Source organism: Orcinus orca, chromosome 12 (genome assembly GCF_937001465.1).
Source record: "Orcinus orca chromosome 12, mOrcOrc1.1, whole genome shotgun sequence".
NCBI classification, from domain to species: Eukaryota; Metazoa; Chordata; class Mammalia; order Artiodactyla; family Delphinidae; genus Orcinus; species Orcinus orca.
Window position 1 is genome coordinate 29,927,502 of NC_064570.1, and position 17,844 is coordinate 29,945,345.

The 17,844-nt window shown below is 38.7% G+C and overlaps 2 protein-coding genes across 2 annotated transcripts; one reads left to right on the forward strand and one right to left on the reverse strand.

The window, feature by feature from the left end:
- Positions 1-271: 271 nt before the first annotated feature.
- LOC101284871 (trace amine-associated receptor 1) lies at positions 272-3,223 on the forward strand. Its single transcript, XM_004263817.4, has one exon. It carries the CDS (start codon positions 418-420, stop codon positions 1,435-1,437), a length of 1,020 nt encoding a protein of 339 aa, XP_004263865.1. The 5' UTR covers positions 272-417; the 3' UTR covers positions 1,438-3,223.
- Positions 3,224-12,149: 8,926 nt separating this feature from the next.
- Positions 12,150-13,194, reverse strand: LOC101286410 (trace amine-associated receptor 9). Its single transcript, XM_004286947.2, is given in 4 exon segments — positions 12,150-12,557; positions 12,559-12,803; positions 12,806-12,936; positions 12,938-13,194. Coding segments are annotated over 4 exon segments (1,041 nt in total).
- Between the last annotated feature and the right edge of the window lie 4,650 nt (positions 13,195-17,844).

Below are 17,844 nucleotides of genomic sequence, written 5' to 3' on the forward strand. Positions count from 1 at the left end.
GCCCCGGTCCGGGAAGATCCCACATGCCGTGGAGCGGCTGGGCCCATGAGCCATGGCCTCTGGGCCTGCGCGTCTGGAGCCTGGGCTCCGCAACGGGAGAGGCCACAACAGTGAGAGGCCCGCGTACCACAGAAAATATATATATATAATAATAATAATTGTAGAACTGAACTACTGAACTAAACTTGGAAATAAAAGCTCTTTCCAAAATAATCATTTTTCAGCAAGAAGTAATAGGTAAATGTGTTAAAAGTGAGAAGAATCAAATTGCTGATGATTTCCTTTCTTTTATCCTCCCAGGTTTCTGGGATACATATATGGAAATAAAAGAAGGAACTCTAACCTGATCATGGATTTCGAAGAAAGACTCCTCAACACACAAAGGAAAAGATAATAACTAGTGCAGAGCCCTCAGGAATGATGTCCTTTTGCCACAATATAATTAATATCTCCTGTGTGAAAAGCAGCTGGTCAAATGACGTCCGTGCTTCCCTGTACAGTTTAATGGTGCTCATAATTCTAACCACAGTGGTTGGCAATCTAATAGTTATTATTTCTATATCACACTTCAAGCAACTTCATACCCCAACTAATTGGCTCATTCATTCCATGGCCACTGTGGACTTTCTGCTGGGGTGTCTGGTCATGCCTTATAGTATGGTGAGATCTGTTGAGCACTGCTGGTATTTTGGAGAAGTCTTCTGTAAAATTCACACCAGCACTGATATTATGCTGAGCTCAGCATCAATTTTTCATTTGTCCTTCATTTCCATTGACCGCTACTATGCTGTGTGTGACCCATTGAGATACAAAACTAAGATCAACATCTTGGTTATTTTTGTGATGATCTTCATTAGTTGGAGTATTCCTGCTCTTTTTGCATTTGGAATGATCTTTCTGGAGCTAAACTTCAAAGGAGCTGAAGAGATGTATTACAAACACATTCACTGCACAGGGAGTTGCTCTGTCTTCTTCAGCAAAACATCTGGGGTTCTGGCCTTTCTGACTTCTTTCTATATACCTGGCTCTATTATGATATGCATCTATTGTAGAATATATTTCATAGCGAAAGGGCAGGCAAGATCCATTCATGATGCAAATCAGAAATTTCGAATTGGGTTGGAAGAGAAAAATGGAATTTCACGAAGCAAAGAAAGGAAAGCTACGAAGACTTTAGGGACTGTGATGGGAGTTTTCTTCACATGCTGGTGTCCTTTCTTTGTCTGCACAGTCATGGATCCTTTCCTGGACTATACTATTCCACCCATCCTGAACGATGCATTGATTTGGTTTGGCTACTTGAATTCCACTTTAAATCCAATGGTTTATGCATTTTTCTATCCCTGGTTCAGAAGAGCACTGAAGATGATTCTATTTGGTAAAATTTTCCAAAAAGATTCATCTAGATGTAAATTATTTTTAGAATTAAATCCATAGAATTATTAGACTTTACTGTTTGGCCAACAGTTGGTGATCATATTTATGAACACAACATAATAGCAACCACATGCACCAGCTACAGGGGCTTTTATCAAGTATTAGGGTCAAAGATTGTGTAGTTAGATATGATGCTTATATCTTGCTTCCTATTTGCCATTCTTATTATACATATTGAAGCTTTACAAGCCCAGAATTTAGGGACTTGTATTTTAAAGAACTTCTCCTGCCCTTACATGAACTGCCATGAAATTGACAGTGGTACCTTACTCAGTTGTTCAGTGGTGGAAACTAAGAGGCTACATTTGGGGATGCAAATTAGAAGAGATTTGTCATTCCTTTGCTTGAATATATATACCTTTTTGTAAAATCAACTGAAAGTATACATTAAATGTTACTATTAAGTAATTGTTTACACATAATTTGCTATTTATCATTAATTCTTATTTATATATTCTAATTCTTAAATCTCAATTTTTATATTTTAAAAATATGTTTTTTTCTGATTTTCATACTTGTAGGAAATTTAGAAAATAAAGTAAAAAATAAAAATAATATATCACATAGAAACAAAATGAAATTAAAATATCACTCAGAGCTTACTTCCTGAAAGAACCATATCATTCAAAATCCTTAAAAACTTGGGGATTCCCTGGTGGCGCAGTGGTTGAGAGTCCGCCTGCCGATGCAGGGGACAGGGTTTGTGCCCCGGTCCGGGAAGATCCCACATGCCGCAGAGCGGCTGGGTCCGTGAGCCATGGCCGCTGGGCCTGCGCGTCCGGAGCCTGTGCTCCGCAACGGGAGAGGCCACAACAGTGAGAGGCCCGCGTACCGCTTCTTAAAAACTTAATTTTTGGTGACTGTATAAGGCTACATTGCATGGATGCACAAAACTTTTTTTTAACCGTTTTCCCATTGTTGACCACTTAGTTCATTTTGATTCCTTTTTTTCAAACAATAGAAATTAATTCCTGTTACCTGTTACTGAAGCTCATGAAAATGTCTGGAAGATTTCACCATATTTCAAGGTCGTGGCTGGTGTGGTAGGACTCAAAACACAAGCCATATGAAATAAAACAAATTCACTTGTTGGGCTCCAGGCTACACTGAAAGAGAAGCAGCTATCCATCAAAGCAGCTAAACCTGAAGGATAAGAAGAGGTATAATCGGACACAGAGTATGCCATGTCTATTAAGGTGTCATATACAAAAGAAAAAAGGAAAAATAGTGGTTTCAAGTAAGATCTTATAGAAGTGGGCCAACATTCTTAATCATAAGTACCCATTTGCAGTTGAGCTGTTTCTCATCCAGACTTCATGTCGTTTTTATTACGTTGGGTAGCACCAGGGATTTGAATTTATCTATTTAATAACTGTGACTTATGCTCATGGGTAAGTTAGGGTAAGGCAGCTAATTTTAAATGAAACTAAAATGCATGTTCCTGTATATACATTTCTGTTCACAAACCCTTCCGCCTTTTAGAGTCTGTTTCAGGACTGTATATTTAGTTCCATTGAACTGACTAGATTTTTGTTCTAGTAGATTTTAAAAACATTTTTAAAACCTTTTCATTTAGTACATGGTAAGACAAGTTGCCCCTAATCACTCCTAGTTTCAAAAACTACCTTGGCTTTTTCTACTTGTGAAACCATTTTGTTAAATTTTTAAAAAGAACAAAAGCATTTAGACAGTTTTCTGTACCTTAGAGCAAGTTTCTGTGGTTTTCTTCATTTGCTCCCACACATTCTTAGATGTTTTGTACTTTTGTGTGTGTGTATATGTGTGTGTGTGCTTTGCCTATTATGAATATATCTCTTTTAGGTCATTATATTTTCTATGTAATTATTATTGCTGGTGTACAGTAAAATTTATTTTAGTTTTTCAGTTGACCTGTTTGGGTTTTCATTCTATAGTCATATTATCCTCAAATAATGCTAAATTTTATCTCCTTTCCAATAATTATTCTTCTTTACATTCTTTGCATACTTCATTAGTCAGAATTTCTAGAGCAATATTGATATTGATAGTGTTGATAAGAGTCATCCTTGTCATATCTATTTTAAATTACTATTCAGGTTTTAATATTGAGCCCACATTTTTCTCGGGACAAGTTCATGACTCAGATAATTCTACCTTTTTTACTTAGTACTAAATCCCCTATAGACTATTTCTCTTTGAAACCTCTGTTTTTAATACTCATAATAAAAGACAACCCATAACCCATCCTCTCAGCAAAACAAGAAGAAACAACTTTGTCTTTCCCTATTCCCAGCTTTATTCTAGCTACCATTCCCTCATGCAGAAGGTATTTTGGTCTTTTGGTTGCCCAGAATCCATTTCCCAACTGGAATCCAATTAGCTTTTGAGAACTTTCCCATCCCAACTAGGGATAAACTGTTGGGACTGTAATGAAGAGACTGGCTTTCTGCCTTTCCCCTTAACTAAACAAATGGGTGGATAACCTACACTAAAACTTTCAGAAGGTCTTTCTTTGGAAATTGAATCTTAAATGAAGGGAAAAAGACAGTGATTTTTAGCAGAAAACAAACAAATGAAAACTGTGGGTTTTCATCCTATCCATGTGGTAAGATTGTGACCTGACTGCTCTTGGTGTTGTTGGAATTCTTGCTTCCCAGACTCCAGAGATACCCAAGTATTCATTTCCAAACTGACTTATCCATTCTCTTATGGATTCCATGAGTCCCAGATAGTCTTCTAATGAATTCTCTGTAGGAGTAGTTTTTGGTTGCATGCACGAAAAGAACTTTAACTTGACTTACAATATTACACTAAACACCAAAAAAGCAATTGCAACAACACGACATGACTCTCCTTTCCTAGTCCAGACAACATTCATTTGAAGCAGTCTCATATTCCACTGTCCTCTCAAAGAGAAGTATTCATATAAGTTTCCACTCAAGAAGAGATAAAAATAAATGTATTAGCAAGGAGCTTGTTGGAACTGATTTTTTAATAATAATAATATTGCCATCTTAAGAGATCAGTGAAATGGAAGTTCCATCAGCTTGGTTATTGAAGTCAATAATTCAATCTTTGGAGAGTCATAAATAATTTTGGCCAAAAAAGTAAAGCAAACCATATAAACTGCTGTAAATTGGTGGATTCTGGTGAATCAGTTTGGTTGATTGTACATTGTCAACCAGAGTGTGGACATTAACTTAAGTGTTTAAAGAATGATTTATATTTTGAAATTTAGCAGACTATATAGTGTACCAAAGAAAGAATTATTCAGAGAGATACTTTGAATGTTGCACTCAAATAAGCTAGGTGATGTAAGAATCAGACTGAAGATTTTTTTTTAAAGATAAAGTATATGTGCATTTCCCAAAGTGTTTCAACACAGGTCATTGAGCACATGGTCAACTGTAAACAGGTATTCAGAGAAAGTAAATTTGTCTTTGCCAGGTCCTGACCTTCTGTCCCACATTCCTCCTTCTCCTAAAACCTCTTTCCCAAGCCTCTAAGCTCCCAGTCAATTTATGTTGCTCCAACATTCTAATTTGGTTAGAGTGTTCCATTGAGGCTAGTTCTACTGTAAAGTCATACCAACCTCAGCATCTAATTTGTTTTAGCCTTTGATTTTTTTCAGGAGGAAGAAATCACACAAATTAAAAGTTCTCAGCATATTTATCAATTAAAGTGATTTAGAAGCTTAAATTCAGCCACTCACAATGGCTTATCAATGGCAAACTTTCCTCTTCATAAATATACCAGTCAGATAAGCCTTAACTGCGACGAAAAGCTCTGAAATTTGTTTATTGGTCAATATTTTCACAATGCAGTGTGTTAAAGTAGTGTTTCTCAACCTTGACTGCTGTAATAGAAATAGAAATAACGTGGATACGAAGGCCCTATGTCAAGAAAATAAATTCTAATAAATTCTACAATTAAAATTATACAAAAGAAGAGTAGAAGATTTATTCCAAGGTCTATGAGGAAAGAAGTTAACCTGGTGATACATTTCTGCATTAGTCTGTGATGCGCAATATTTGGCATCTAGTATATTTGCAAGAGTGTGGGAATTTTTATTTCCTTAAAAATAATTTCTATAAACATACATATACATAAAGTAACTACATATTCTATTCTACAATTCTACATATATACTATTGATATCTATCTGCAAAGTAACTATTTATTGTCTACCTAGCTAATGACCTTGGACTAGCACCTCGTGTAAGCTCTGAGGCATGCTGGTGTAGAGCCAAAGTTCTGAAGCTCCCTGCACAGAGGGACGTCCTCAGGCTTTGGAACCAGACAAGCCTGGGTTCAAGTCCCAGCTTTCCTCGTGGTTCCTGTGCTTTCCCTCCTTGTGTCTTTGCTCCTGCAGCCGCCATGCCTGAAAAGCCCCCTTCCCTGCAACCCCACCTCCCTTAACTGGTTGACATTTACTCATTTTAAAAGACTTATCTTGAGGGTTACCTCTCCAGGAAGCTATCTAAATCCCCTAAGACCAGATAGGGGTCTTCTCTGCACTCTCCAAATATGTCTTGCCCTTCCCATCAGTACACCCCCTGGCTGTGTTCACACTGGAGTGTAGATTGCAGAAGTTAAGAGACTGTCTCTTATTCATCGTTGTACCCTGTACTCAGGGAACACCTGGCACAGAGAAGTCATTCAATGCATGTTTCTTTAGGGGAATAGATGAATCAGGGATAAAAAGGTACCCAAGGGGATAGAGCTAATGACAGTTAGAGACAGATTTTAGTCCAAGTCTGTTCTGGCTACAAACTCCACTCTCTTTCTTATTTCAGGAAGTGGGCGGTGGGGGAAATGAAGCAACCATGGGGACTCATAATTTTATCCCCAGCCAAGTTGAAGCAGATGTGCCTGTACGGGTTTAATTCTGGCAATAAATATGTATTCTTTATGAATAGAAAAATATTTTAACAGTTATTTAAAAATTTGTTCTGAAACTGCTAACTAGACTTAGCTTATGGGCTACTACCCAGGCTGATGTAACTGCCTTCGAATTATTTGGGATTGATTGGACGGAGACTCAGAAATCTGCAATTTCAAACAGCAACCCGGGTTCTTTGGATTACATTTCTTCTAAGAACCATTGCCTTAGATATTTAAGAAAAAGGAATTTAAAGTTCATATAGTACAGTGAAAATTTAGGAGAATGATGTATTTAAAATTGAGAAATGAGCTCAGAAGCCCTGGCTGTGAGCTTCTATGGGCAGGGACTCACTTATCTCCAGCACCTGCCATAGAACCTGGGCCAGAATAGTTGCTCTAGGAACATTTGTTCAAAGAAGGGAGAGAGGAAAGATAACTAACTGATTTGAATGCAACATTTTTAAACTAGCAAGGGAAAAACTATTTCTAAAGTTATATCTTAAAATTTAAGCATCTTAACGTTATTTTCTCAAACTAATGGTACCTTGACCATCTAACTCAGGGATTCCCAAATCCTCCCAGTCTGAGGATTAGTGTTGTCTGTGACAAACTTTTTATAGATCATTATAAAGTGAGAAAATAAACACAATGTAGTGAGTTTTTCATTATGGAATACTTATTCAATTTAATAGACTGTCTTTTGTCTAAGATCATGTCCTTACTAAATTTCCAGAATTGAGATGTTCTTTTCTTTTATGAAAATATGGTAATAATAGACAGAAGATTTTAACAAGGATCTTATTTGACAAACCCATGTTTGCCCCCATGGTTAAAAAATTTTCTTTTTATGAAATCCCCAAATCCATTATTGTATGCTGTTAGTAACACCTATAGCAAGAAAAGTGTTTTTGGCAGTAAGGTTTTATGGTGAGCCTGCAACATACCAGGGAGGCATCAGTTCAGCTCCAATCATTGAAGAAATTAAAGTCATAAGGACTGTTTATAACGTATGCTCACAATTCAGTGAAAATAGATGTCAAAGGCCACAAACAAACACAAGCAAAAGAATTCTTGCTGCTAAGGAAAAATGTTGGCTTCATCCAGTATTATACCCTCTGTTGACACAGAATCTTAATTTATTCTGTGTATGTAATTTACTCATAACTCTAAAATTTGAAATTAATCATTAAGGGACAAACAAAATGAGTATTTAACTAAGAGTTTTCTTGGTCTTCCCTGGTGGCGCAGTGGTTGAGAGTCCGCCTGCCGATGCAGGGGACATGCGTTCATGCCCCGGTCCGGGAAGATCCCACATGCCGCGGAGCGGCTAGGCCCATGAGCCATGGCCGCTGAGCCTGCGCGTCTGGAGCCTGTGCTCCACAACGGGAGAGGCCACAACAGTGAGAGGCCCACATACCGCAAAAAAAAAAAAAAAAAGAGAAAAAAAAAGAAAGTCTCTTGAATATAAGCATCAGGAACCTTGCACAAGAATATTCAAAATAGCACCATTCATAATAGCAAAAGAACTAGAAATAATTCAAATATCTATTGATAGGAGAAAAGATTATTATATAGCAATGAAAATGAATGAATCACAGTTACATATAGTGTAAAATTGAGTGGAAAAATAAGAGCAAAACAGATTCTAAAAGACAACAAATTGCGTGATACTCATTTTATAAATAATTCAAAAGACAAACGCAACAATATTTTGATTTAATCATACAGACATACACAATAAAGCTATTAAAAGAATACAAAAACTGATAAACACAAAATTCAATATAGTAGTTACCTGAGGTGACAGGCAGAAAGCAGAATATAGGGGTATGTACACTATTGTCAAGCTAGTTCACGGTCATGGGTATTCATTATGCTACAAACGAATAAAGCAAGTAAGACGTATGGCATGATTAATTGTGATTAATTCAAATTCTGCATACCTGAGTTTCATTAAAAAATGTGAACAGTTATATTAGTGATATATCCATTTCCTCCAGCTTGAGGTACAAAATAAGATCATATCCCTGTTTTAATTAAATTAATTAGCCATCTTTCCCATTTCCCTTCTGCTCTCTTGATATATTCTCTAAGGACTGAATCTGAAGAGTCAGTTCTCCCAAGCTGCCACAAGGTGTCACTGTTGAAAGTAGGAGGCCACCCAGTCGGAAGATGCCGTTCCATCTTCAATGATGTAGAGAGATGGGGCTGTCAGGCGACCATACGGTTTCCAAGGGCTTAGAAAGAAGACTGAGCTGGCACTCACGACACAAAGAGCCCTCACTTTCACATCTTTCCAATGGGATTAAAGAGGATTGTTCATAAGAGTTTTCAAGGATTAGTCGTCCATCTAACCTCTTCCATGGTCAGTCCTGCTCAGGAAAGCCCTGGTGTGCTCTCTTGCCAGCTGCTATATTAGGTTAGTTCATTAATCTGGTGTATATTAAGATGGTATATTTCAGCTTATTAGATATATTCTGATAGCAGTGAACCTCAGAAGGGAAGAGGACTAGACTCATTCCTTTTGCTGCTTAGCCCTTTAAAAACAACAATTTATGTTCTAACCGTCCTCTGCTATGTCTCCCATCTACCTAATTAAAAGAGAATGCTTAAGTAATTCTTTGCAGAACCAAGAAGGTTTATCCAAAATGACTTACTGTCTTCCTCAGAAGACAGAGAATTTGCTGGCAACCTTGGAGTAGCCATGCCTTCTGCTATTAAGATAAGTTCTACCTTCCTGGCAAGCAACTGTGCTGCTATTTGTAAAGTTTGCTTTAAAAATAATTTCATACACATTTTCTCATCATATCGTAATATAAATATGAATATGCTCTGAAATGAAAAGAGATCTTTTGGTTCTTCTTTCTCTTCTTCAAGAAGAGCTTCTGAGAGAGATTGATCCGGACCAGCTATGTAATTTGGGGGACCCATAACAAAACGAAAATGCATTTTCACTTCTTAAAAAAGTACTAAGCATTTCAATAGGGTAACAGCAGAGCCACTGAACCAAGTGTGGGCCCTTTGAAACTCAGGACCCTTTGTGACCCCACGTGACTGCACAAGTGGCATGCCCGAGCAGCAGCCCTAAGCCAAGGTGACTGAAATCACAGGGTAGCTATAATTTTAATTCAAACAGACACTGATGGTTTTTAGTGACCAGTATTATATTCTGTCTACATCTCTGGTATGTTGCCTTCCAAGGCTGTCCCATCAGTGCAGAATGAACTTCCACATTTTAAAAGAACACAAACACAAAGGTAGGTCCAGGGTTTCCCTGGTGGCTCAGTAGATGAGAATCTGCCTGCTAATGCAGAGGACACGGGTTCGAGCCCTGGTCTGGGAGGATCCCACATGCCGCAGAGCAACTAGGCCCGTGAGCCACAACTACTGAGCCTGCGTGTCTGGAGCCTGTGCTCCGCAACAAGAGAGGCCGCGATAGTGAGAGGCCTGCACACCGCGATGAAGAGTGTCCCCTGCTTGCCACAACTAGAGAAAGCCCTCGCACAGAAACGAAGACCCAACACAGCAAAAATAAATTAATTAATTAACTCCTACCCCCAACATCTTCTTTAAAAAAAAAAAAAAAAGGTAAGTCCTTCATCATGTGCGTAGATTTAAGTCGGTAACATCTGAGATTTTGGCATCATTATGTGAGTTCCTTAAAGAGATAATAATTATGCCCCATTCCCCCGAGAGGGTTGATGCGACTTGTCCTTTTAGTCACATTTAAACAAAGGAAAAAAGACAAAAACGATAGGTGATAAGACCTCTTCTTAGTGACTGGAATGTGAGACAATGTGTGGACTGTGACAATCAGATTTTCCTAGAGATGGAAGACGTATAACCATTCTTCTACTTGAACTACTGATCTCATCCATGTGTAACTGAATCAGGTTCCTTAGGGTCACCTGTAACTCAACAGTTTAGATTGACTTTTATAGTTACAGTAAATAGCGGATTTAGAGCCTTCAGCGCTGTAGGTGATGAAAACTTCAGAAAGCGGAGATTCCTGAGAGGATGGAGGGGTGGTTTAGGCTCATTTAGCTGTTAAACTTTAGAAAGGCAAGGTTTTGCTTTGGCTTTTTTTTTTAAGTTTTCAAACCCAATTCCCTTGAGACTGATTGTTAAGTTGTAAGACAACACAATGCACATAGTTCAGGTTGTCTAGTTCCATAAAAGCATTCACGCTAGTTAGAAAAGAAACAAAGAAATACAGTTCCTTGAGCGAGGAGTTTAATTAACAATGTCATCTGCAGTGCAACAGGTATGTGGAGAAGGGATTCAGGACAGATCTGCACTTTCTCTTCCTTGGGTTTTCTTAAGAAGCAAATTGTCACTCTAATAATGCAGTGGCATTGCTGGTGGATTGATTCCTCTTTTTTCATCTTGGTCACGTACAAAGAGTAGTGTAGGAATGCAGAAGATTATAGGTGCAGTACTTAATATAAATTTGTAATAAAAGGCAGAGCTTTTTAAAAATGCAAACAGGATAATGTGTGCCTTTTGGCAGTGCAACATGTTTCCTGGGAAGAAGATTTAGAATTGTGGAAAGGGTTATTTCTTCATAAGCGGCTGAGTAAATCATTTACCACAAGTGTTCACCTATGTGAAGCAGGGGGTTAAGGCAGTTACCTGGGTTTTTACATACAATCCCATTCCTTTACTTTGGGGAAATCTTTTCTGGTCAAATGTATTCTTGATGTTGAATGTGGTGTTCATCCCAACCAGGAAAGAACAAAGGAAGGAAGGAAGGGAGGGAGGGAGGGAGGGAGGGAGGGAGGACAAGAGGAAAGTCACCTTTGATGGTGTTCTTTACATATCAGGCATTGTGCTACGGCTGTTCACATATATTATTTAATATGTTAAGATCCATTAGCATTGAATTTTTTATAGAAATTGAGTAACTGAAAGAAATCAATTGCTTGGGTAAGGACAAAATAATTCAATGAAAGAAGAAAGAATGATTATCAGGAAGAAGGACTTTTTAAAGTCCCTTAAAAGCCTTAAATAGTGGGTACTAAAGCAGTATATTTAATATGGTAGCACTAAACAAATTTAATGACAAGGTAAAAAGGAATGCGATCATATTAGAACAATCAGGAAATTCTTTATTATTATGGTCTGCTCCTGCAGGTTAGTCACTTTCTTAGGGAATGTAGAAATCACTTTTAATTTGACAATTTAGTAGAAGACAGTTCAGACATAAGCTGAATGGACGAGAAATTCATTATGTCCCAAATTTTTAATGTGCTTGAGCTTCTTGTGGAAACAAAAGACATCCTCCTTAATTCTGTTGCAAACCTTGTATCTATATGTGCTTACATTAATAGGTTTAAAAAACTTTCAGGAATAATTCTATCATTTCTGTAAACAGTGTGTAGGACATTGGTGGGCAGAGACCCCAAAATATACTTTGGTAGCGCACCTATCATGTGCTGTAATCACCCACATCCCCCCTGCTCCATTTTCAATTCCTTTGCTACCGTGTGTCCCATCACACAATTAGGCCATTAGTTCTCCACACGTGGGGACCCGGCCCCAGAGCAGGAAGCATAAGGAGGATAAAGTTGCCTTGGACTCGACACTTAGAATCAGTTTTGAGAAATCTTTTTTTTTTTTTTTTTTGCGGTGTGCGGGCGTCTCACTGTTGTGGCCTCTCCCGTTGCGGAGCACAGGCTCCGGACGCGCAGGCTCAGCGGCCATGGCTCACGGGCCCAGCTGCTCCGCGGCATGTGGGACCTTCCCGGACCGGGGCATGAACCCGCGTCCCCTAGCATCGGCAGGCAGGCTCTCAACCACTGTGCCACCAGGGAAGCCCCCACATTAGTTTTAAAGTCCCTGCAGTAATCTTAACAATATACATATGTTTCCTCAGAGAGTAAATTAATTGTTGACGAATCATTTCTTAAGACTTTGCCACTTGCAATAAGTTTTATTGCCTTCTGAAACCATGGATAAAAGAAAGCGTATATCAAGGGGTTCATAGCTGAATTATAATAAACACACCACACTAAAATCTCATAAACATAAGGAGGAGTTATAAAATTCATATGAGCGTCAATTATAGCATCAATAATGTATGGAAGCCAAGAGACCAGAAAAGCTGCCGTAGCAATACCCAATGTTTCAGCAGCTTTTCTCTCTCTCTTTGCCACTCTTTCCTTATAACTCTCTGAGGAGGACTGAACTTGGCTGGCTGTACTTTCCATCTTCCTGGCCTGATATTTAGCCACCAAAAATACCTTACCATATATAAACAAACACCATGGCAACAGTGGGTATAAAGAATAGAAGAAAATAAATTAGAACCCAATTTTGATTCATTGAAGCTGGACAGCCTCCTACACAGGTGAGAGCAACTACTAGGTCCTCAACCCCTTCCTCATTGACCCCTGTGTGAAAGATAGAAAAACTATATGTGACAGAAAAGAACCAAGAGAGAACAATGCATATTCCTGAAACCAAGTCAGTAAACTTGGTTGGGTAGGTCAGAGGATCAGTAAAGCAATATATCTGTCAACAGAGATACAGCATAAGTGAAATAAAGAAGCAAAACAGAAGAAATTATCAAAACATGTATGAAATTTACAGTAACTCTCCCCAAAGTACCAGCAGCTCTCCAGAGACCTCACTGTGCATTACAGTCACTCCCACCGAGAAGTCCGCACAGGCCAGGGATGCGATCAGAAACTTTGTAGATGTGTGCAGCTGTTTGAAATGAAGAATAGCAGTAATGACCAGTAAGTTTCCAAACACAGCCAGCAGGGCCCCCAAACTGAGGACTGCATACAGAATTGCCCGAGGACCTGGTGAGTAAGGAGTCTTAAGACAGGAACTGTTCACGTTCTTGTAGCAGAGTTCCACAGCTTCAGCTTGGGAGAAATTTTTCACCATTGCCTTCTTGTTTGAATGATTTCAAGGTTCTCAACTTCCCTATTTCAGCCATTTAAAACAAGAAGGAGATGGCAATTTCAAAAGCTTCTGTAAGAGGAAAAAATTTCTAGTTAAAATGAAAGCTAGTAACTTTTCTCCGATTTTGAGGGGCATATTAACTATAACCTCTTGGTCTTTCCAAAAAGTATTCCCAAGTTTTTAATATATTTAGAGTGAAAACTTGTTGCAGAAAGTCATTAAAATTATAGTCAACATACTTAGTCCAATGATATGTTTTATAAAATGTAATTCGCTAATCACTAGAAAATCCCTTTTTTGTGTTACTTTACCTTTTGAAATCTTGCCTGTAACCACCTGAGTTGAGAGCTAATTAAGCTACCAAAGGCTGTTTTATTTACTAAGCTATCTCCCCTAAGTAGTCATTTCAGCAGTAATGATAAACTGTACTTCATTCTTTCAAGAAGGAAGAAATAAATTACATCTTCTTCAAAGTATAGCCTCAAAAATCCCTATAGTATAGACTGTAAAGACTGAGGAAACATTTACTCATAATAGCTTGTTAAACTTATTTGGGGAATAGATTTCTTCTATTGCTTATATTTTCAGAGTTTATGGGGTTTTCTTTTCTTTTTGTATTCCTTCATGGTCTGATAGCTTAAGATGATTTGGAGAACTATTCTTACCAGATTGATACTAATATATAACCAGTGTGTAAATATTTTCCCTGCTACTAGCCAGTTTTAGATGTCTAAAATCAGTAAGATTGATTAAAATAAGCAATAACTCACCTAGCCGCTTACCTTCCCATCCTTAAAAAACAGTATATTTTTAAACCTACCACAGAGGAGTAGGCAACACCTGGGATGGTCTTGGGGCAGGGTGGGTAGGGAGGTTCTAGATTAGCCATGTCTCTGGTGGGAATGGATTCATGCTAAGTCCTCCAAAATTCAAGTAGTGACCAAGTTGGTTTCTCCTGGTGTTTGTTTTTGTTTGTTTTTATACTGAGGAAAACAGTCTTCAAACACATTACAGAGCTCACCAAACAATAGTGACTAATTATTTTTTTACTTCATTTAACCATGAAAATGTACAACCTTGCATCTATATCTTAACTGAACTAGAGACTAGACTACTTGTATTGCCATTATCCCGTACCAGAGCTCTGTCCTCTGTTGAAAGTGCAGGTTCTTAAAAAAAGGCTATGTGAACACACCCGTGTATCTTTTATCTATACATCTATACTCTCTAGTAAATAGGTTTTGTTAATCTGTGAATTTTAAATGTTTGTGTATGTGTGATATGTGTGTATAAATGCCTGTGGTACTTTCAGGATTTACTAGTCCATGAATTTTAAATCAACTCATTTTTACTTTTTTTTTCTTTAATTAATTAATTAATTTATTTTTGGCTGTGTTGGGTTTTCGTTTCTGTGCGAGGGCTTTCTCTAGTTGCCACGAGCGGGGGCCACTCTTCATCGCGGTGCGCGGGCCTCTCACTATCGCGGCCTCTCTTGTTGCGGAGCACAGGCTCCAGACACGCAGGCTCAGTAGTTGTGGCTCACGGGCCTAGTTGCTCCAGCGGCATGTGGAATCTTCCCAGGCCAGGGCTCGAACCCGTGTCCCCTGCGTTAGCAGGTAGATTCTCAACCACTGCGCCACCAGGGAAGACCCTCATTTTTACTTTTATTCTTCAAGTTTATACTTACTTAAGCCCTCACTGGTTTAATGGCATAAGTCTAAGTCTCCTCCTTAGAGAGCATCTCCCAGTTACCCCTGGGATTCCCAAGATGGGTGCATGCATGTGCTCACAAGTCAGTTTACCCAATAAAAAGACCATTTGACACCCCCATATTTTCTTCTTCTGTCCCAGCTCTCCAGATAAAGTTCACCACATCTCTTGTTTTATTCTAGAGCTGGCTAAAGAAATTTCATCACTGCCACCATAGATGGTGTCCTGCCTTAGAGTCTGAGTGTCTACGTAAAGGCTGCTATCTCCCCAAGCTTTAGGCTCCCCACTTCACTGGCAATGCTGCTGTAGTGCAAAAGGAGAGAGACCCCTTCCTCAGGTCTTTACACTTGGGCCCTAAAATAGCAGCCTTCAGTCTTATAGAGTGTCTTAAATCTTACCCTTCCCTAGAAGCAGACACTTGAGGAGTGATGAGCACTCCTCAGACCCACATCTTGGCTTAATATTTTACGCCCATAAAAGCAACTAGAGCTTCTCAAAGAAATGATTCATCCAAGCCATGGGACCAGGAAAGTACAGGAAGAAACTGGAACATATTTTTATATCACTTTTTTTTTTTAATGTTGGAGCACTTTCATAAAGACGCTGTTACAGCATGAATGGGTTCCCACTGGCCAAATAAGGGACAATTTGAGTCCTAAAATATGCTAGGTGACTCCTGTCTTTCTAGGGCTGCAGTTACACTATGTTAAACCACTGGATATTATCTAACAACTCTCTGAAGCCACATTCTTTTTTCCAATCTTTTTTTCCCTCTCTCTTCTTAATATTGGATAATATCTCATGAACTATCTCCAACTTCACTACTATTTTCTCTGTAACTTCCCTTTGGCTAAACCCCTCTAGCAATCTTTTATTTCAAATACTATATTTTTGTCAGTTCTAGAATTTTCATTTGGTGTTTTATTGCTTTCAATTCTCTGCTGAAATTTCCCATGTTTCATTCATGGGTAGCATATTTTGTTTTACTTCATTGAAGGTAGTTATAGCAACTGCCTTGACCTCCTTATCTCCTAGTTCATGTTTGTCATCTCAGGGTTGGTCTCAACTGATTTTCTTCTTTCTTAAGAATGTGTCCCATATTCCTAGTTTTTTGTATGTTGGATAATTTGGGGTTGTATTCCAGACGCTGTGAATATTAACTTTTGGAGCCTCTCCTCAAACGTTCAGAAATAGCAGGAATATCAATAAAAGCAACAACAAATCACGAAAGTAGTGGTTAATAAAAGTTTATTGTGCCCACGTCAAAAGACAGTTTGTGAGCCAGGAGCACTCAAACCAAAACTTGGAATAAGGCTCATAGTATATTGTTACAAAGCTTGTCTATCCAGGGCTTCCCTGGTGGCGCAGTGGTTGAGAGTCCGCCTGCTGATGCAGGGGACACGGGTTCGTGCCCCGGTCTGGGAGGATCCCACATGCCGCGGAGCGGCTGGGCCCGTGAGCCATGGCCGCTGAGCCTGCGCGTCCGGAGCCTGTGCTCTGCAACGGGAGAGGCCACAACAGTGAGAGGCCCACGTACCACAAAAAAAAAAAAAAAAAAAAAAAAAAGAACAAAAGTTATTTATCCAGAAGGCAGTGACTTCATTCTTCACAGTGATTGGTTATAGTATTAGAATTTTCCTAAATGATGGGGAATTGGTTGGTGGTTACCTCATACGAATTTTGGAAATAGTTCAAGTTTTGCTTGCTTATGATTTCCTAGAGGCATAAGGAAGAAAGACCCAGGTCAAGTTAGTGCTGCAAATTAAGCTAAATTAAGCTTTGTTCCTATGACTAAACTGGTTTCGTCTGCTCGGGGAATTTTCAAGGCTGGTCTCCATTTATTTTTGGCTTTAACCCTCTGAGCTATTTTCTCTGGTGAGTATTACCTCTTTGGTTTTAGTAGACTCTGTTTCCTGGGGGGTAGCTCCTCTTATGTCAGACCCATTGTCTTTATCTAAACTGTTTTAATCTGCTTGGCACATGTGTCATTCAGGCGTCAACCAGAGCTGTAGGTGGACAGAATTTAGGGATCCTCCAATCTGGCTCTTTTCTTTCTGAGAGTCCCACACTCTTCCCAGTCACCACAGTTACCCTGGATCTCCAGGCCAGAAAGACCGTGTTTTCCCACAAGTTCCCTGCCAACCCATGTCCTTCAAGCATGTCCAAATTATGGTTCTCCTGCCTTTCTGTAGGTTTGGGGATCTACCCTAAATCTTTCTAGTGAGTTAAATTTCTTCATAAAACAATCTACAAATGGATTCAATGTTGTGAATGAGGAACAATGAGGATTCCAAGATGATTACTTGCTTTCAGGCTGAGATACCAGGTGGAGGAGAAAGTGTGGGCAGGGCATGGAGAAGGGAGAGGATTTCCAGTTGGGACATGATGAAGCTGAGATGTTTAAGGACAGTTAAGTTGGGAACTGTCCAGTGGACTAATGGATACATCTGTGTAGAACTCAAAAGACTAGAGGGAGTTATTTGGGGCCATCATCATATATCATAATCAATCCCCCAGGGAACTAACAATGTTGAGGGAATGATTCTTCATTACAAATCCACTGTGTGTCAGGCATCTAGTAAGTGCCACTATAACGTGATAAAATTGCTTTTCTCAGATCACATGTGAGTTATTAATGACTTTACAATTCCAGACTATGAATAAAATTGTCCAAGATGCTAGATTTGTTTTATAATGCATGGAACAAGTTAGGTATAATAATGGTTCTGAAATTTCCATTATTCTTTCTTGATCAAAATCTTAGGATACAATATGCTCCATCACATAGTTCAAATGATATAATACGTTTTTTACAACTATTTAAAAAATTTCTGCTTCTTATCAGTGTTAGAACATATCTTCATTTGGGATAGTCTCTTTGGTTTTAAGAAAAACTGTTTCTAAGCACTATTTTCTTGGTTT